Here is an 18870-nt window from a genome sequence, read left to right as displayed (position 1 = left end):
AGAGAGAGAGAGAGACATAGAGAGAGAGAGAGACATAGACATAGACATAGAGAGAGAGAGAGACATAGACATAGACATAGAGAGAGAGAGAGACATAGAGAGAGAGAGAGACATAGAGAGAGAGAGAGACATAGACATAGACATAGAGAGAGAGAGAGACATAGACATAGACATAGAGAGAGAGAGAGACAGAGAGAGAGACATAGACATAGAGAGAGAGAGAGACATAGACATAGAGAGAGAGAGAGACATAGACATAGACATAGAGAGAGAGAGAGACATAGAGAGAGAGAGAGACATAGAGAGAGAGAGAGACATAGACATAGACATAGAGAGAGAGAGAGACATAGACAGAGAGAGAGACATAGACATAGACATAGAGAGAGAGAGAGACATAGACATAGACATAGAGATAGAGAGAGAGAGAGACATAGACATAGACATAGAGATAGACATAGAGATAGAGAGAGAGAGAGAGACATAGACAGAGAGAGATAGAGAGAGAGAGAGAGACATAGACAGAGAGAGAGAGACATAGACATAGACATAGAGATAGAGAGAGAGAGAGACATAGACATAGACATAGACATAGACATAGAGATAGACAGAGACATAGAGATAGACATAGAGATAGACATAGACATAGAGATAGACATAGACATAGAGATAGACATAGAGATAGACATAGACATAGACATAGACATAGAGATAGACATAGAGAGAGAGAGAGACATAGACATAGACATAGAGAGAGAGAGAGACATAGACATAGACAGAGACATAGAGATAGACATAGACATAGACATAGACATAGAGATAGACATAGACATAGAGATAGACATAGAGATAGACATAGACATAGACATAGACATAGAGAGAGAGAGAGACATAGACATAGACATAGACATAGAGATAGACATAGACATAGAGATAGACATAGAGATAGACATAGACATAGAGAGAGAGAGAGACATAGACATAGACATAGACATAGACATAGAGAGAGAGAGAGACATAGACATAGACATAGACATAGAGAGAGAGAGAGACAGAGAGAGAGACATAGACATAGACATAGAGAGAGAGAGAGACAGAGAGAGAGACATAGACATAGACATAGAGAGAGAGAGAGACATAGACATAGACATAGAGAGAGAGAGAGACATAGACATAGACATAGAGAGAGAGACATAGACATAGACATAGAGAGAGAGAGAGACAGAGAGAGAGACATAGACATAGACATAGAGAGAGAGAGAGACATAGACATAGACAGAGAGAGAGACATAGACATAGACATAGAGAGAGAGAGAGACATAGACATAGACATAGAGAGAGAGAGAGACATAGACATAGACATAGAGAGAGAGAGAGACAGAGAGAGAGACATAGAGAGAGAGAGAGACATAGACATAGACATAGAGATAGAGAGAGAGAGAGAGAGACATAGAGAGAGAGAGAGACATAGACATAGACATAGAGATAGAGAGAGAGAGAGAGATAGAGAGAGAGAGACATAGACATAGACATAGAGATAGAGAGAGAGAGACATAGAGAGAGAGAGACATAGAGAGAGAGACATAGACAGAGAGAGAGAGAGAGACAGAGAGAGAGACAGAGACATAGACATAGACATAGAGATAGAGAGAGAGAGAGACATAGACATAGACATAGAGAGAGAGAGAGAGAGAGAGAGAGACATAGACATAGACATAGAGAGAGAGAGAGACAGAGAGAGAGACATAGAGAGAGAGAGAGACATAGACATAGAGATAGAGAGAGACATAGACATAGACATAGAGAGAGAGAGAGACAGAGAGAGAGACAGAGAGAGAGACAGAGACATAGACATAGAGAGAGAGAGAGAGAGAGAGAGAGACATAGAGAGAGAGAGAGACATAGACATAGAGATAGAGAGAGAGAGAGACATAGACATAGACATAGAGAGAGAGAGAGACAGAGAGAGAGACATAGAGAGAGAGAGAGACATAGACATAGACATAGAGAGAGAGAGAGAGACATAGACATAGACATAGAGAGAGAGAGAGACAGAGAGAGAGACATAGACATAGAGAGAGAGAGAGACAGAGAGAGAGACATAGAGAGAGAGAGAGACAGAGAGAGAGACATAGACATAGACATAGAGAGAGAGACATAGACATAGACATAGACATAGAGAGAGAGAGAGACAGAGAGAGAGACATAGACATAGAGAGAGAGAGAGACAGAGAGAGAGACATAGAGAGAGAGAGAGACATAGACATAGACATAGACATAGAGAGAGAGAGAGACAGAGAGAGAGACATAGACATAGACATAGAGAGAGAGAGAGACATAGACATAGACAGAGAGAGAGACATAGACATAGAGAGAGAGAGAGACAGAGAGAGAGAGACATAGACATAGACATAGACATAGAGAGAGAGAGAGACAGAGAGAGAGAGACATAGACATAGACATAGACATAGACATAGAGAGAGAGAGAGACAGAGAGAGAGACATAGACATAGACATAGAGAGAGAGAGAGACAGAGAGAGAGACATAGACATAGAGAGAGAGAGAGACAGAGAGAGACATAGACATAGACATAGAGATAGAGAGAGAGAGAGACATAGACATAGACATAGAGAGAGAGAGAGACATAGACATAGACATAGAGAGAGAGAGAGACATAGACATAGAGATAGAGAGAGAGACATAGACATAGAGATAGAGAGAGAGAGAGACATAGACATAGACATAGACATAGAGATAGAGAGAGAGAGAGACATAGACATAGACATAGACATAGAGAGAGAGAGAGAGAGAGAGATAGACATAGAGATAGAGAGAGAGAGAGAGACATAGACATAGACATAGACATAGAGAGAGACATAGACATAGAGAGAGAGAGACATAGACATAGACATAGAGAGAGAGACATAGACATAGACATAGACATAGACATAGAGAGAGAGAGAGAGAGAGAGAGACATAGACATAGACATAGAGAGAGAGAGAGACATAGACATAGACAGAGAGAGAGACATAGACATAGAGAGAGAGAGAGACAGAGAGAGAGACATAGACATAGACATAGAGATAGAGAGAGAGAGAGACATAGACATAGACATAGAGAGAGAGAGAGACATAGACATAGACATAGAGAGAGAGACATAGACATAGACATAGAGATAGAGAGAGAGAGACATAGAGAGAGAGAGAGACATAGACATAGACATAGACATAGAGAGAGAGAGAGACAGAGAGAGAGACATAGACATAGAGAGAGAGAGAGAGAGAGACATAGAGAGAGAGACATAGACATAGACATAGACATAGACATAGAGAGAGAGAGAGACAGAGAGAGAGACATAGACATAGACATAGAGAGAGAGAGAGACATAGACATAGACAGAGAGAGAGACATAGACATAGAGAGAGAGAGAGAGAGAGAGAGAGACATAGACATAGACATAGACATAGAGAGAGAGAGAGACAGAGAGAGAGACATAGACATAGACATAGAGAGAGAGAGAGACATAGACATAGACAGAGAGAGAGACATAGACATAGAGAGAGAGAGAGACAGAGAGAGAGACATAGACATAGACATAGAGATAGAGAGAGAGAGAGACATAGACATAGACATAGAGATAGAGAGAGAGACATAGAGATAGACAGAGAGAGACATAGAGAGAGAGAGAGACATAGACATAGACATAGACATAGAGATAGAGAGAGAGAGACATAGAGATAGAGAGAGACATAGACATAGAGAGAGACATAGACATAGAGAGAGAGAGAGACAGAGAGAGAGAGACATAGACATAGACATAGACATAGAGAGAGAGAGAGACAGAGAGAGAGAGACATAGACATAGACATAGACATAGAGAGAGAGAGAGACAGAGAGAGAGACATAGACATAGACATAGAGAGAGAGAGAGACATAGACATAGACAGAGAGAGAGACATAGACATAGAGAGAGAGAGAGACAGAGAGAGAGACATAGACATAGACATAGAGATAGAGAGAGAGAGAGACATAGACATAGACATAGAGATAGAGAGAGAGACATAGACATAGAGATAGACAGAGAGAGACATAGAGAGAGAGAGAGACATAGACATAGACATAGACATAGAGATAGAGAGAGAGAGACATAGAGATAGAGAGAGACATAGACATAGAGAGAGAGAGAGACAGAGAGAGAGAGACATAGACATAGACATAGAGATAGAGAGAGAGAGAGACATAGACATAGAGATAGAGAGAGACATAGACATAGAGAGAGAGAGAGACAGAGAGAGAGAGACATAGACATAGACATAGACATAGAGAGAGAGAGACATAGACATAGACATAGACATAGACATAGAGAGAGAGAGAGACAGAGAGAGAGAGACATAGACATAGACATAGAGATAGAGAGAGAGAGAGACATAGACATAGAGAGAGAGATAGACATAGACATAGACATAGAGAGAGAGAGAGAGAAGAGACATAGACATAGACATAGACATAGACATAGACATAGACATAGAGATAGAGAGAGAGAGACATAGACATAGACATAGACATAGACATAGAGAGAGAGAGACATAGACATAGACATAGACATAGACATAGAGAGAGAGAGAGACAGAGAGAGAGAGACATAGACATAGACATAGAGAGAGACATAGACATAGAGAGAGAGAGACATAGACATAGACATAGACATAGACATAGAGAGAGAGAGACATAGACATAGACATAGACATAGACATAGACATAGACATAGACATAGACATAGACATAGACATAGACATAGAGAGAGAGACATAGACATAGACATAGAGAGAGAGAGAGACATAGACATAGACATAGACATAGAGAGAGAGAGAGACATAGACATAGACATAGACATAGACATAGACATAGACATAGAGAGAGAGAGAGACAGAGACATAGACATAGACATAGAGAGAGAGAGAGAGACATAGACATAGAGAGAGAGAGAGACAGAGACATAGACATAGACATAGAGAGAGAGAGAGAGAGAGAGAGAGAGAGAGAGAGACATAGACATAGACATAGAGAGAGAGAGAGAGAGAGAGAGAGAGAGAGAGAGAGAGAGACAGAGAGAGAGAGAGAGAGAGAGAGAGAGAGAGAGAGAGAGAGAGAGAGAGAGAGAGAGAGAGACAGACATAGAGAGACATAGACAGAGAGAGAAAGAGACATAGACAGAGAGAGAAAGAGACATAGACAGAGAGAGAAAGAGAGAAAGAGAGAGGGACTGATAGAGACAGAGAGAGAAAGAGAGAAAGAGAGAGGGACTGATAGAGAAAGAGAGAGACAGAGAGGGACTGATAGAGACAGAGAGAGAAAGAGAGAGACAGAGAGGGACTGATAGAGACAGAGAGAGAAAGAGAGAGACAGAGAGGGACTGATAGAGACAGAGAGAGAAAGAGAGAGACAAAGAGAGAAAGAGAGAGAGAGAGAGAGAGAGGGACTGATAGAGACAGAGAGAGAAAGCTAGTGAGAGAGAGAGAGAGAGAGGGACTGATAGAGACAGAGAGAGAAAGCTAGTGAGAGAGAGAGAGAGAGACAGAGCGAGAGAGAGAGAGAGAGAGAGAGAGACAGAGAGTGAGAGAGCGAGAGAGAGAGAGATGTACCTGATTTACAGTCGTCTCCGTATGAATTCTTGTTGGAACACTGCTGGCAGGCAAAGCCCGTGTATCCCTCCTGACCCAGACAACAAAAAGAAACACACAGAGGCTGAGTCGTAATTCTCCTCCCTTCTCCCGAAGTGTGCACTCACACACTTTCTTGCATGGATTTTACAATGGTACACACTTGTGGAAAAATGGGAAGTAAGCCAGAGAGCGGAGAAAGCACAAAATCTAAATTCAAGAATATACTCAAATTTACACACACAGTATAAACTTTAGATTTTACCCTGGAAATGTAGACGTTACAGTGAAATCAGACATTACACTGTATCTGCGTCCCAATTCCCATAGGGCTCTGGTCAGAAGTGCACTAAACAGGGAGGAGGGAGCCAGTAGTGTAGGGAGCCAGTAGTGTAGGGAGCCAGTAGTGTAGGGGGCCAGTAGTGTAGGGAGCCAGTAGTGTAGGGAGCCAGTAGTGTAGGGAGCCAGTAGTGTAGGGAGCCAGTAGTGTAGGGAGCCAGTAGTGTAGGGAGCCAGTAGTGTAGGGAGCCAGTAGTGTAGGGAGCCAGTAGTGTAGGGAGCCAGTAGAGTAGGGAGCCAGTAGTGTAGGGAGCCAGTAGTGTAGGGAGCCAGTAGTGTAGGGAGCCAGTAGTGTAGGGGGCCAGTAGTGTAGGGAGCCAGTAGTGTAGGGAGCCAGTAGTGTAGGGAGCCAGTAGTGTAGGGAGCCAGTAGTGTAGGGAGCCAGTAATGTAGGGAGCCAGTAGTGTAGGGAGCCAGTAGTGTAGGGAGCCAGTAGTGTAGGGAGCCAGTAGTGTAGGGAGCCAGTAGTGTATGGAGCCAGTAGTGTAGGGAGCCAGTAGTGTAGGGAGCCAGTAGTGTAGGGGGCCGGTAGTGTAGGGAGCCAGTAGTGTATGGAGCCAGTAGTGTAGGGAGCCAGTAGTGTAGGGAGCCAGTAGTGTAGGGGGCCGGTAGTGTAGGGAGCCAGTAGTGTATGGAGCCAGTAGTGTAGGGAGCCAGTAGTGTAGGGAGCCAGTAGTGTAGGGGGCCGGTAGTGTAGGGAGCCGGTAGTGTAGGGAGCCAGTAGTGTAGGGAGCCGGTACTGTAGGGAGCCAGTAGTGTAGGGGGCCATTAGTGTAGGGAGCCAGTAGTGTAGGGAGCCGGTAGTGTAGGGGGCCAGTAGTGTAGGGAGCCAGTAGTGTAGGGAGCCAGTAGTGTAGGGAGTCAGTAGTGTAGGGAGCCGGTAGAGTAGGGAGCCGGTAGTGTAGGGAGCCAGTAGTGTATGGAGCCAGTAGGGTAGGAAGCCGGTAGTGTAGGGAGCCAGTACTGTAGGGGGCCAGTAGTGTATGGAGCCAGTAGTGTAGGGAGCCAGTAGTGTAGGGAGCCAGTAGTGTAGGGAGCCAGTAGTGTAGGGGGCCAGTAGTGTAGGGAGCCAGTAGTGTAGGGAGCCAGTAGTGTAGGGAGCCAGTAGTGTAGGGAGCCAGTAGTGTAGGGAGCCAGTAGTGTAGGGAGCCAGTAGTGTAGGGAGCCAGTAGTGTAGGGGGCCAGTAGTGTAGGGAGCCAGTAGTGTAGGGAGCCAGTAGTGTAGGGAGCCAGTAGTGTAGGGGGCCGGTAGTGTAGGGAGCCGGTAGTGTAGGGAGCCAGTAGTGTAGGGAGCCAGTAGTGTAGGGAGCCAGTAGTGTAGGGAGCCAGTAGTGTAGGGAGCCAGTAGTGTAGGGAGCCGGTATTGTAGGGGGCCAGTAGTGTAGGGAGCCAGTAGTGTAGGGAGCCAGTAGTGTAGGGAGTCAGTAGTGTAGGGAGCCGGTAGAGTAGGGAGCCGGTAGTGTAGGGAGCCAGTAGTGTATGGAGCCAGTAGGGTAGGAAGCCGGTAGTGTAGGGAGCCAGTACTGTAGGGGGCCAGTAGTGTATGGAGCCAGTAGTGTAGGGAGCCAGTAGTGTAGGGAGCCAGTAGTGTAGGGAGCCAGTAGTGTAGGGAGCCAGTAGTGTAGGGAGCCAGTAGTGTAGGGAGCCAGTAGTGTAGGGAGCCAGTAGTGTAGGGAGCCAGTAGTGTATGGAGCCAGTAGTGTAGGGAGCCAGTAGTGTAGGGAGCCAGTTGTGTAGGGAGCCAGTAGTGTAGGGAGCCAGTAGTGTAGGGAGCCAGTAGTGTAGGGGGCCAGTAGTGTAGGGAGCCAGTAGTGTAGGGAGCCAGTAGTGTAGGGAGCCAGTAGTGTAGGGAGCCAGTAGTGTAGGGAGCCAGTAGTGTAGGGAGCCAGTAGTGTAGGGAGCCAGTAGTGTAGGGAGCCAGTAGTGTAGGGGGCCGGTAGTGTAGGGAGCCAGTAGTGTAGGGAGCCAGTAGTGTAGGGAGCCAGTAGTGTAGGGGGCCAGTAGTGTAGGGAGCCAGTAGTGTAGGGAGCCAGTAGTGTAGGGAGCCAGTAGTGTAGGGAGCCAGTAGTGTAGGGAGCCAGTAGTGTAGGGAGCCAGTAGTGTATGGAGCCAGTAGTGTAGGGAGCCAGTAGTGTAGGGAGCCAGTAGTGTAGGGGGCCGGTAGTGTAGGGAGCCAGTAGTGTATGGAGCCAGTAGTGTAGGGAGCCAGTAGTGTAGGGAGCCAGTAGTGTAGGGGGCCGGTAGTGTAGGGAGCCAGTAGTGTATGGAGCCAGTAGTGTAGGGAGCCAGTAGTGTAGGGAGCCAGTAGTGTAGGGGGCCGGTAGTGTAGGGAGCCGGTAGTGTAGGGAGCCAGTAGTGTAGGGAGCCGGTAGTGTAGGGAGCCAGTAGTGTAGGGGGCCAGTAGTGTAGGGAGCCAGTAGTGTAGGGAGCCAGTAGTGTAGGGAGCCAGTAGTGTATGGAGCCAGTAGTGTAGGGAGCCAGTAGTGTAGGGAGCCAGTAGTGTAGGGGGCCGGTAGTGTAGGGAGCCAGTAGTGTATGGAGCCAGTAGTGTAGGGAGCCAGTAGTGTAGGGAGCCAGTAGTGTAGGGGGCCGGTAGTGTAGGGAGCCAGTAGTGTATGGAGCCAGTAGTGTAGGGAGCCAGTAGTGTAGGGAGCCGGTAGTGTAGGGAGCCAGTAGTGTAGGGAGCCGGTACTGTAGGGAGCCAGTAGTGTAGGGGGCCATTAGTGTAGGGAGCCAGTAGTGTAGGGAGCCGGTAGTGTAGGGGGCCAGTAGTGTAGGGAGCCAGTAGTGTAGGGAGCCAGTAGTGTAGGGAGTCAGTAGTGTAGGGAGCCGGTAGAGTAGGGAGCCAGTAGAGTAGGGAGCCAGTAGTGTAGGGAGCCAGTAGTGTAGGGAGCCAGTAGTGTAGGGAGCCAGTAGTGTAGGGGGCCAGTAGTGTAGGGAGCCAGTAGTGTAGGGAGCCAGTAGTGTAGGGAGCCAGTAGTGTAGGGGGCCAGTAGTGTAGGGAGCCAGTAGTGTAGGGAGCCAGTAGTGTAGGGAGCCAGTAGTGTAGGGAGCCAGTAGTGTAGGGAGCCAGTAGTGTAGGGAGCCAGTGGTGTATGGAGCCGGTAGTGTAGGGAGCCAGTAGTGTAGGGAGCCAGTAGTGTAGGGGGCCGGTAGTGTAGGGAGCCAGTAGTGTATGGAGCCAGTAGTGTAGGGAGCCAGTAGTGTAGGGAGCCAGTAGTGTAGGGGGCCGGTAGTGTAGGGAGCCAGTAGTGTATGGAGCCAGTAGTGTAGGGAGCCAGTAGTGTAGGGAGCCAGTAGTGTAGGGGGCCGGTAGTGTAGGGAGCCGGTAGTGTAGGGAGCCAGTAGTGTAGGGAGCCGGTACTGTAGGGAGCCAGTAGTGTAGGGGGCCATTAGTGTAGGGAGCCAGTAGTGTAGGGAGCCGGTAGTGTAGGGGGCCAGTAGTGTAGGGAGCCAGTAGTGTAGGGAGCCAGTAGTGTAGGGAGTCAGTAGTGTAGGGAGCCGGTAGAGTAGGGAGCCGGTAGTGTAGGGAGCCAGTAGTGTATGGAGCCAGTAGGGTAGGAAGCCGGTAGTGTAGGGAGCCAGTACTGTAGGGGGCCAGTAGTGTATGGAGCCAGTAGTGTAGGGAGCCAGTAGTGTAGGGAGCCAGTAGAGTAGGGAGCCAGTAGTGTAGGGAGCCAGTAGTGTAGGGAGCCAGTAGTGTAGGGAGCCAGTAGTGTAGGGAGCCAGTAGTGTAGGGAGCCAGTAGTGTAGGGAGCCAGTAGTGTATGGAGCCAGTAGTGTAGGGAGCCAGTAGTGTAGGGAGCCAGTAGTGTAGGGGGCCGGTAGTGTAGGGAGCCAGTAGTGTATGGAGCCAGTAGTGTAGGGAGCCAGTAGTGTAGGGAGCCAGTAGTGTAGGGGGCCGGTAGTGTAGGGAGCCAGTAGTGTATGGAGCCAGTAGTGTAGGGAGCCAGTAGTGTAGGGAGCCAGTAGTGTAGGGGGCCGGTAGTGTAGGGAGCCGGTAGTGTAGGGAGCCAGTAGTGTAGGGAGCCGGTACTGTAGGGAGCCAGTAGTGTAGGGGGCCATTAGTGTAGGGAGCCAGTAGTGTAGGGAGCCGGTAGTGTAGGGGGCCAGTAGTGTAGGGAGCCAGTAGTGTAGGGAGCCAGTAGTGTAGGGAGTCAGTAGTGTAGGGAGCCGGTAGAGTAGGGAGCCGGTAGTGTAGGGAGCCAGTAGTGTATGGAGCCAGTAGGGTAGGAAGCCGGTAGTGTAGGGAGCCAGTACTGTAGGGGGCCAGTAGTGTATGGAGCCAGTAGTGTAGGGAGCCAGTAGTGTAGGGAGCCAGTAGAGTAGGGAGCCAGTAGTGTAGGGAGCCAGTAGTGTAGGGAGCCAGTAGTGTAGGGAGCCAGTAGTTTAGGGAGCCAGTAGTGTAGGGAGCCAGTAGTGTAGGGAGCCAGTAGTGTAGGGAGCCAGTAGTGTAGGGAGCCAGTAGTGTAGGGAGCCAGTAGTGTAGGGAGCCAGTAGTGTAGGGAGCCAGTAGTGTAGGGGGCCAGTAGTGTAGGGAGCCAGTAGTGTAGGGAGCCAGTAGTGTAGGGAGCCAGTAGTGTAGGGAGCCAGTAGTGTAGGGAGCCAGTAGTGTAGGGAGCCAGTAGTGTAGGGAGCCAGTAGTGTAGGGGGCCAGTAGTGTAGGGAGCCAGTAGTGTAGGGAGCCAGTAGTGTAGGGAGCCAGTAGTGTAGGGGGCCAGTAGTGTAGGGAGCCAGTAGTGTAGGGAGCCAGTAGTGTAGGGAGCCAGTAGTGTAGGGAGCCAGTAGTGTAGGGAGCCAGTAGTGTATGGAGCCAGTAGTGTAGGGAGCCAGTAGTGTAGGGAGCCAGTAGTATAGGGGGCCGGTAGTGTAGGGAGCCAGTAGTGTAGGGAGCCAGTAGTGTAGGGAGCCAGTAGTGTAGGGAGCCAGTAGTGTAGGGAGCCAGTAGTGTATGGAGCCAGTAGTGTAGGGAGCCAGTAGTGTAGGGAGCCAGTAGTGTAGGGGGCCAGTAGTGTAGGGAGCCAGTAGTGTATGGAGCCAGTAGTGTAGGGAGCCAGTAGTGTAGGGAGCCAGTAGTGTAGGGGGCCGGTAGTGTAGGGAGCCAGTAGTGTATGGAGCCAGTAGTGTAGGGAGCCAGTAGTGTAGGGAGCCGGTACTGTAGGGAGCCAGTAGTGTAGGGGGCCATTAGTGTAGGGAGCCAGTAGTGTAGGGAGCCGGTAGTGTAGGGGGCCAGTAGTGTAGGGAGCCAGTAGTGTAGGGGGAAGCCGGTAGTGTAGGGAGCCAGTACTGTAGGGGGCCAGTAGTGTATGGAGCCAGTAGTGTAGGGAGCCAGTAGTGTAGGGAGCCAGTAGAGTAGGGAGCCAGTAGTGTAGGGAGCCAGTAGTGTAGGGAGCCAGTAGTGTAGGGAGCCAGTAGTTTAGGGAGCCAGTAGTGTAGGGAGCCAGTAGTGTAGGGAGCCAGTAGTGTAGGGAGCCAGTAGTGTAGGGAGCCAGTAGTGTAGGGAGCCAGTAGTGTAGGGAGCCAGTAGTGTAGGGAGCCAGTAGTGTAGGGGGCCAGTAGTGTAGGGAGCCAGTAGTGTAGGGAGCCAGTAGTGTAGGGAGCCAGTAGTGTAGGGAGCCAGTAGTGTAGGGAGCCAGTAGTGTAGGGAGCCAGTAGTGTAGGGAGCCAGTAGTGTAGGGGGCCAGTAGTGTAGGGAGCCAGTAGTGTAGGGAGCCAGTAGTGTAGGGAGCCAGTAGTGTAGGGGGCCAGTAGTGTAGGGAGCCAGTAGTGTAGGGAGCCAGTAGTGTAGGGAGCCGGTAGTGTAGGGAGCCAGTAGAGTAGGGAGCCAGTAGTGTAGGGAGCCAGTAGTGTAGGGAGCCAGTAGTGTAGGGAGCCAGTAGTGTAGGGGGCCAGTAGTGTAGGGAGCCAGTAGTGTAGGGAGCCAGTAGTGTAGGGAGCCAGTAGTGTAGGGGGCCAGTAGTGTAGGGAGCCAGTAGTGTAGGGAGCCAGTAGTGTAGGGAGCCAGTAGTGTAGGGAGCCAGTAGTGTAGGGAGCCAGTAGTGTAGGGAGCCAGTAGTGTAGGGGGCCAGTAGTGTAGGGAGCCAGTAGTGTAGGGAGCCAGTAGTGTAGGGAGCCAGTAGTGTAGGGGGCCAGTAGTGTAGGGAGCCAGTAGTGTAGGGAGCCAGTAGTGTAGGGAGCCAGTAGTGTAGGGAGCCAGTAGTGTAGGGAGCCAGTAGTGTAGGGAGCCAGTAGTGTAGGGAGCCAGTAGTGTAGGGGGCCAGTAGTGTAGGGAGCCAGTAGTGTAGGGAGCCAGTAGTGTAGGGGGCCAGTAGTGTAGGGAGCCAGTAGTGTAGGGAGCCAGTAGTGTAGGGAGCCGGTAGTGTAGGGGGCCGGTAGTGTAGGGAGCCGGTAGTGTAGGGAGCCAGTAGTGTAGGGAGCCGGTAGTGTAGGGAGCCAGTAGTGTAGGGGGCCAGTAGTGTAGGGAGCCAGTAGTGTAGGGAGCCAGTAGTGTAGGGAGCCAGTAGTGTATGGAGCCAGTAGTGTAGGGAGCCAGTAGTGTAGGGAGCCAGTAGTGTAGGGGGCCGGTAGTGTAGGGAGCCAGTAGTGTATGGAGCCAGTAGTGTAGGGAGCCAGTAGTGTAAGGAGCCAGTAGTGTAGGGGGCCGGTAGTGTAGGGAGCCAGTAGTGTATGGAGCCAGTAGTGTAGGGAGCCAGTAGTGTAGGGAGCCAGTAGTGTAGGGGGCCGGTAGTGTAGGGAGCCGGTAGTGTAGGGAGCCAGTAGTGTAGGGAGCCGGTACTGTAGGGAGCCAGTAGTGTAGGGGGCCATTAGTGTAGGGAGCCAGTAGTGTAGGGAGCCGGTAGTGTAGGGGGCCAGTAGTGTAGGGAGCCAGTAGTGTAGGGAGCCAGTAGTGTAGGGAGTCAGTAGTGTAGGGAGCCGGTAGAGTAGGGAGCCGGTAGTGTAGGGAGCCAGTAGTGTATGGAGCCAGTAGGGTAGGAAGCCGGTAGTGTAGGGAGCCAGTACTGTAGGGGGCCAGTAGTGTATGGAGCCAGTAGTGTAGGGAGCCAGTAGTGTAGGGAGCCAGTAGAGTAGGGAGCCAGTAGTGTAGGGAGCCAGTAGTGTAGGGAGCCAGTAGTGTAGGGAGCCAGTAGTGTAGGGAGCCAGTAGTGTAGGGAGCCAGTAGTGTAGGGAGCCAGTAGTGTAGGGAGCCAGTAGTGTAGGGGGCCAGTAGTGTAGGGAGCCAGTAGTGTAGGGAGCCAGTAGTGTAGGGAGCCAGTAGTGTAGGGAGCCAGTAGTGTAGGGAGCCAGTAGTGTAGGGAGCCAGTAGTGTAGGGAGCCAGTAGTGTAGGGAGCCAGTAGTGTAGGGGGCCAGTAGTGTAGGGAGCCAGTAGTGTAGGGAGCCAGTAGTGTAGGGAGCCAGTAGTGTAGGGGGCCAGTAGTGTAGGGAGCCAGTAGTGTAGGGAGCCAGTAGTGTAGGGAGCCAGTAGTGTAGGGAGCCAGCAGTGTAGGGAGCCAGTAGTGTAGGGAGCCAGTAGTGTATGGAGCCAGTAGTGTAGGGAGCCAGTAGTGTAGGGAGCCAGTAGTGTAGGGGGCCGGTAGTGTAGGGAGCCAGTAGTGTATGGAGCCAGTAGTGTAGGGAGCCAGTAGTGTAGGGAGCCAGTAGTGTAGGGGGCCGGTAGTGTAGGGAGCCAGTAGTGTATGGAGCCAGTAGTGTAGGGAGCCAGTAGAGTAGGGAGCCAGTAGTGTAGGGGGCCGGTAGTGTAGGGAGCCGGTAGTGTAGGGAGCCAGTAGTGTAGGGAGCCGGTAGTGTAGGGAGCCAGTAGTGTAGGGGGCCAGTAGTGTAGGGAGCCAGTAGTGTAGGGAGCCGGTAGTGTAGGGGGCCAGTAGTGTAGGGAGCCAGTAGTGTAGGGAGCCAGTAGTGTAGGGAGTCAGTAGTGTAGGGAGCCGGTAGAGTAGGGAGCCGTTAGTGTAGGGAGCCAGTAGTGTATGGAGCCAGTAGGGTAGGAAGCCGGTAGTGTAGGGAGCCAGTACTGTAGGGGGCCAGTAGTGTATGGAGCCAGTAGTGTAGGGAGCCAGTAGTGTAGGGAGCCAGTAGAGTAGGGAGCCAGTAGTGTAGGGAGCCAGTAGTGTAGGGAGCCAGTAGTGTAGGGAGCCAGTAGTGTAGGGAGTCAGTAGTGTAGGGAGCCGGTAGAGTAGGGAGCCGGTAGTGTAGGGAGCCAGTAGTGTATGGAGCCAGTAGGGTAGGAAGCCGGTAGTGTAGGGAGCCAGTACTGTAGGGGGCCAGTAGTGTATGGAGCCAGTAGTGTAGGGAGCCAGTAGTGTAGGGAGCCAGTAGAGTAGGGAGCCAGTAGTGTAGGGTGCCAGTAGTGTAGGGAGCCAGTAGTGTAGGGAGCCGGTAGTGTAGGGAGCCAGTAGTGTAGGGAGCCAGTAGTGTAGGGAGCCAGTAGTGTAGGGGGCCAGTAGTGTAGGGAGCCAGTAGTGTAGGGAGCCGGTAGTGTAGGGAGCCAGTAGTGTAGGGAGCCAGTAGTGTAGGCAGCCAGTAGTGTAGGGAGCCAGTAGTGTAGGGAGCCAGTAGTATAGGGAGCCGGTAGTGTAGGGGGCCGGTAGTGTAGGGAGCCAGTAGTGTAGGGGGCCGGTAGTGTAGGGAGCCAGTAGTGTAGGGAGCCAGTAGTGTAGGGGGCCGGTAGTGTAGGGAGCCAGTAGTGTAGGGGGCCAGTAGTGTAGGGAGCCAGTAGTGTAGGGAGCCGGTAGTGTAGGGAGCCAGTAGTGTAGGGGGCCAGTAGTGTAGGGAGCCAGTAGTGTAGGGAGCCAGTAGTGTAGGGAGCCAGTAGTGTAGGGAGCCAGTAGTGTAGGGAGCCAGTAGTGTAGGGAGCCAGTAGTGTAGGGGGCCAGTAGTGTAGGGAGCCAGTAGTGTAGGGAGCCAGTAGTGTAGGGAGCCAGTAGTGTAGGGGGCCAGTAGTGTAGGGAGCCAGTAGTGTAGGGAGCCAGTAGTGTAGGGAGCCAGTAGTGTAGGGAGCCAGTAGTGTAGGGAGCCAGTAGTGTAGGGAGCCAGTAGTGTAGGGAGCCAGTAGTGTAGGGGGCCAGTAGTGTAGGGAGCCAGTAGTGTAGGGAGCCAGTAGTGTAGGGGGCCAGTAGTGTAGGGAGCCAGTAGTGTAGGGAGCCAGTAGTGTAGGGAGCCAGTAGTGTAGGGAGCCAGTAGTGTAGGGAGCCAGTAGTGTATGGAGCCAGTAGTGTAGGGAGCCAGTAGTGTAGGGAGCCAGTAGAGTAGGGAGCCAGTAGTGTAGGGAGCCAGTAGTGTAGGGAGCCAGTAGTGTAGGGGGCCAGTAGTGTAGGGAGCCAGTAGTGTAGGGAGCCAGTAGTGTAGGGAGCCAGTAGTGTAGGGGGCCGGTAGTGTAGGGAGCCAGTAGTGTAGGGAGCCAGTAGTGTAGGGAGCCAGTAGTGTAGGGAGCCAGTAGTGTAGGGAGCCAGTAGTGTAGGGAGCCAGTAGTGTAGGGGGCCAGTAGTGTAGGGAGCCAGTAGTGTAGGGAGCCAGTAGTGTAGGGAGCCAGTAGTGTAGGGGGCCAGTAGTGTAGGGAGCCAGTAGTGTAGGGAGCCAGTAGTGTAGGGAGCCAGTAGTGTAGGGAGCCAGTAGTGTAGGGAGCCAGTAGTGTAGGGAGCCAGTAGTGTAGGGAGCCAGTAGTGTAGGGGGCCAGTAGTGTAGGGAGCCAGTAGTGTAGGGAGCCAGTAGTGTAGGGGGCCAGTAGTGTAGGGAGCCAGTAGTGTAGGGAGCCAGTAGTGTAGGGAGCCAGTAGTGTAGGGAGCCAGTAGTGTAGGGAGCCAGTAGTGTATGGAGCCAGTAGTGTAGGGAGCCAGTAGTGTAGGGAGCCAGTAGTGTAGGGGGCCGGTAGTGTAGGGAGCCAGTAGTGTATGGAGCCAGTAGTGTAGGGAGCCAGTAGTGTAGGGAGCCAGTAGTGTAGGGGGCCGGTAGTGTAGGGAGCCAGTAGTGTATGGAGCCAGTAGTGTAGGGAGCCAGTAGTGTAGGGAGCCAGTAGTGTAGGGGGCCGGTAGTGTAGGGAGCCGGTAGTGTAGGGAGCCAGTAGTGTAGGGAGCCGGTAGTGTAGGGAGCCAGTAGTGTAGGGGGCCAGTAGTGTAGGGAGCCAGTAGTGTAGGGAGCCAGTAGTGTAGGGAGCCAGTAGTGTATGGAGCCAGTAGTGTAGGGAGCCAGTAGTGTAGGGAGCCAGTAGTGTAGGGGGCCGGTAGTGTAGGGAGCCAGTAGTGTATGGAGCCAGTAGTGTAGGGAGCCAGTAGTGTAAGGAGCCAGTAGTGTAGGGGGCCGGTAGTGTAGGGAGCCAGTAGTGTATGGAGCCAGTAGTGTAGGGAGCCAGTAGTGTAGGGAGCCAGTAGTGTAGGGGGCCGGTAGTGTAGGGAGCCGGTAGTGTAGGGAGCCAGTAGTGTAGGGAGCCGGTACTGTAGGGAGCCAGTAGTGTAGGGGGCCATTAGTGTAGGGAGCCAGTAGTGTAGGGAGCCGGTAGTGTAGGGGGCCAGTAGTGTAGGGAGCCAGTAGTGTAGGGAGCCAGTAGTGTAGGGAGTCAGTAGTGTAGGGAGCCGGTAGAGTAGGGAGCCGGTAGTGTAGGGAGCCAGTAGTGTATGGAGCCAGTAGGGTAGGAAGCCGGTAGTGTAGGGAGCCAGTACTGTAGGGGGCCAGTAGTGTATGGAGCCAGTAGTGTAGGGAGCCAGTAGTGTAGGGAGCCAGTAGAGTAGGGAGCCAGTAGTGTAGGGAGCCAGTAGTGTAGGGAGCCAGTAGTGTAGGGAGCCAGTAGTGTAGGGAGCCAGTAGTGTAGGGAGCCAGTAGTGTAGGGAGCCAGTAGTGTAGGGAGCCAGTAGTGTAGGGGGCCAGTAGTGTAGGGAGCCAGTAGTGTAGGGAGCCAGTAGTGTAGGGAGCCAGTAGTGTAGGGAGCCAGTAGTGTAGGGAGCCAGTAGTGTAGGGAGCCAGTAGTGTAGGGAGCCAGTAGTGTAGGGAGCCAGTAGTGTAGGGGGCCAGTAGTGTAGGGAGCCAGTAGTGTAGGGAGCCAGTAGTGTAGGGAGCCAGTAGTGTAGGGGGCCAGTAGTGTAGGGAGCCAGTAGTGTAGGGAGCCAGTAGTGTAGGGAGCCAGTAGTGTAGGGAGCCAGCAGTGTAGGGAGCCAGTAGTGTAGGGAGCCAGTAGTGTATGGAGCCAGTAGTGTAGGGAGCCAGTAGTGTAGGGAGCCAGTAGTGTAGGGGGCCGGTAGTGTAGGGAGCCAGTAGTGTATGGAGCCAGTAGTGTAGGGAGCCAGTAGTGTAGGGAGCCAGTAGTGTAGGGGGCCGGTAGTGTAGGGAGCCAGTAGTGTATGGAGCCAGTAGTGTAGGGAGCCAGTAGAGTAGGGAGCCAGTAGTGTAGGGGGCCGGTAGTGTAGGGAGCCGGTAGTGTAGGGAGCCAGTAGTGTAGGGAGCCGGTAGTGTAGGGAGCCAGTAGTGTAGGGGGCCAGTAGTGTAGGGAGCCAGTAGTGTAGGGAGCCGGTAGTGTAGGGGGCCAGTAGTGTAGGGAGCCAGTAGTGTAGGGAGCCAGTAGTGTAGGGAGTCAGTAGTGTAGGGAGCCGGTAGAGTAGGGAGCCGTTAGTGTAGGGAGCCAGTAGTGTATGGAGCCAGTAGGGTAGGAAGCCGGTAGTGTAGGGAGCCAGTACTGTAGGGGGCCAGTAGTGTATGGAGCCAGTAGTGTAGGGAGCCAGTAGTGTAGGGAGCCAGTAGAGTAGGGAGCCAGTAGTGTAGGGAGCCAGTAGTGTAGGGAGCCAGTAGTGTAGGGAGCCAGTAGTGTAGGGAGCCAGTAGTGTAGGGAGTCAGTAGTGTAGGGAGCCGGTAGAGTAGGGAGCCGGTAGTGTAGGGAGCCAGTAGTGTATGGAGCCAGTAGGGTAGGAAGCCGGTAGTGTAGGGAGCCAGTACTGTAGGGGGCCAGTAGTGTATGGAGCCAGTAGTGTAGGGAGCCAGTAGTGTAGGGAGCCAGTAGAGTAGGGAGCCAGTAGTGTAGGGTGCCAGTAGTGTAGGGAGCCAGTAGTGTAGGGAGCCGGTAGTGTAGGGAGCCAGTAGTGTAGGGAGCCAGTAGTGTAGGGAGCCAGTAGTGTAGGGGGCCAGTAGTGTAGGGAGCCAGTAGTGTAGGGAGCCGGTAGTGTAGGGAGCCAGTAGTGTAGGGAGCCAGTAGTGTAGGCAGCCAGTAGTGTAGGGAGCCAGTAGTGTAGGGAGCCAGTAGTATAGGGAGCCGGTAGTGTAGGGGGCCGGTAGTGTAGGGAGCCAGTAGTGTAGGGGGCCGGTAGTGTAGGGAGCCAGTAGTGTAGGGAGCCAGTAGTGTAGGGGGCCGGTAGTGTAGGGAGCCAGTAGTGTAGGGAGCCAGTAGTGTAGGGGGCCAGTAGTGTAGGGGGCCAGTAGTGTAGGGAGCCGGTAGTGTAGGGAGCCAGTAGTGTAAGGGGCCAGTAGTGTAGGGAGCCGGTAGTGTAGGGAGCCGGTAGTGTAGGGAGCCGGTAGTGTAGGGAGCCGGTAGTGTAGGGAGCCGGTAGTGTAGGGAGCCGGTAGTGTAGGGAGCCGGTAGTGTATGGAGCCGGTAGTTTATGGAGCCGGTAGTGTATGGGGCCGGTAGTGTAGGGAGCCAGTAGTGTAGGGAGCCGGTAGTGTAGGGAGCCGGTAGTGTAGGGAGCCAGTAGTGTAGGGAGACAGTCGTGTAGGGAGCCGGTAGTGTAGGGAGCCGGTAGTTTAGGGAGCCGGTAGAGTAGGGAGCCAGTAGTGTAGGGGGCCGGTAGTGTAGGGAGCCAGTAGTGTAGGGAGCCAGTAGTGTAGGGGGCCAGTAGTGTAGGGGGCCAGTAGTGTAGGGAGCCGGTAGTGTAGGGAGCCAGTAGTGTAAGGGGCCGGTAGT

The 18870-nt window shown here is 52.4% G+C and overlaps 1 protein-coding gene across 1 annotated transcript in view; it reads right to left on the bottom strand.

Moving 5' to 3' along the window:
* stab1 (stabilin 1) overlaps window positions 1-18870 on the bottom strand; it is a 336738-nt gene that overhangs the window by 244925 nt on the left and 72943 nt on the right. The window contains exon 4 of the mRNA XM_071364529.1: window positions 5642-5711. Coding sequence (XP_071220630.1) covers window positions 5642-5711 — 70 coding nt within the window. The remainder of the gene's footprint in view (window positions 1-5641; window positions 5712-18870) is intronic.

The sequence above is a fragment of the Salvelinus alpinus genome, chromosome 2, assembly GCF_045679555.1.
Source record: "Salvelinus alpinus chromosome 2, SLU_Salpinus.1, whole genome shotgun sequence".
Taxonomy (NCBI): domain Eukaryota; kingdom Metazoa; phylum Chordata; class Actinopteri; order Salmoniformes; family Salmonidae; genus Salvelinus; species Salvelinus alpinus.
Note: the sequence above shows the minus strand (reverse complement) of the source record. Positions and strands in the feature narration are given on the sequence as shown.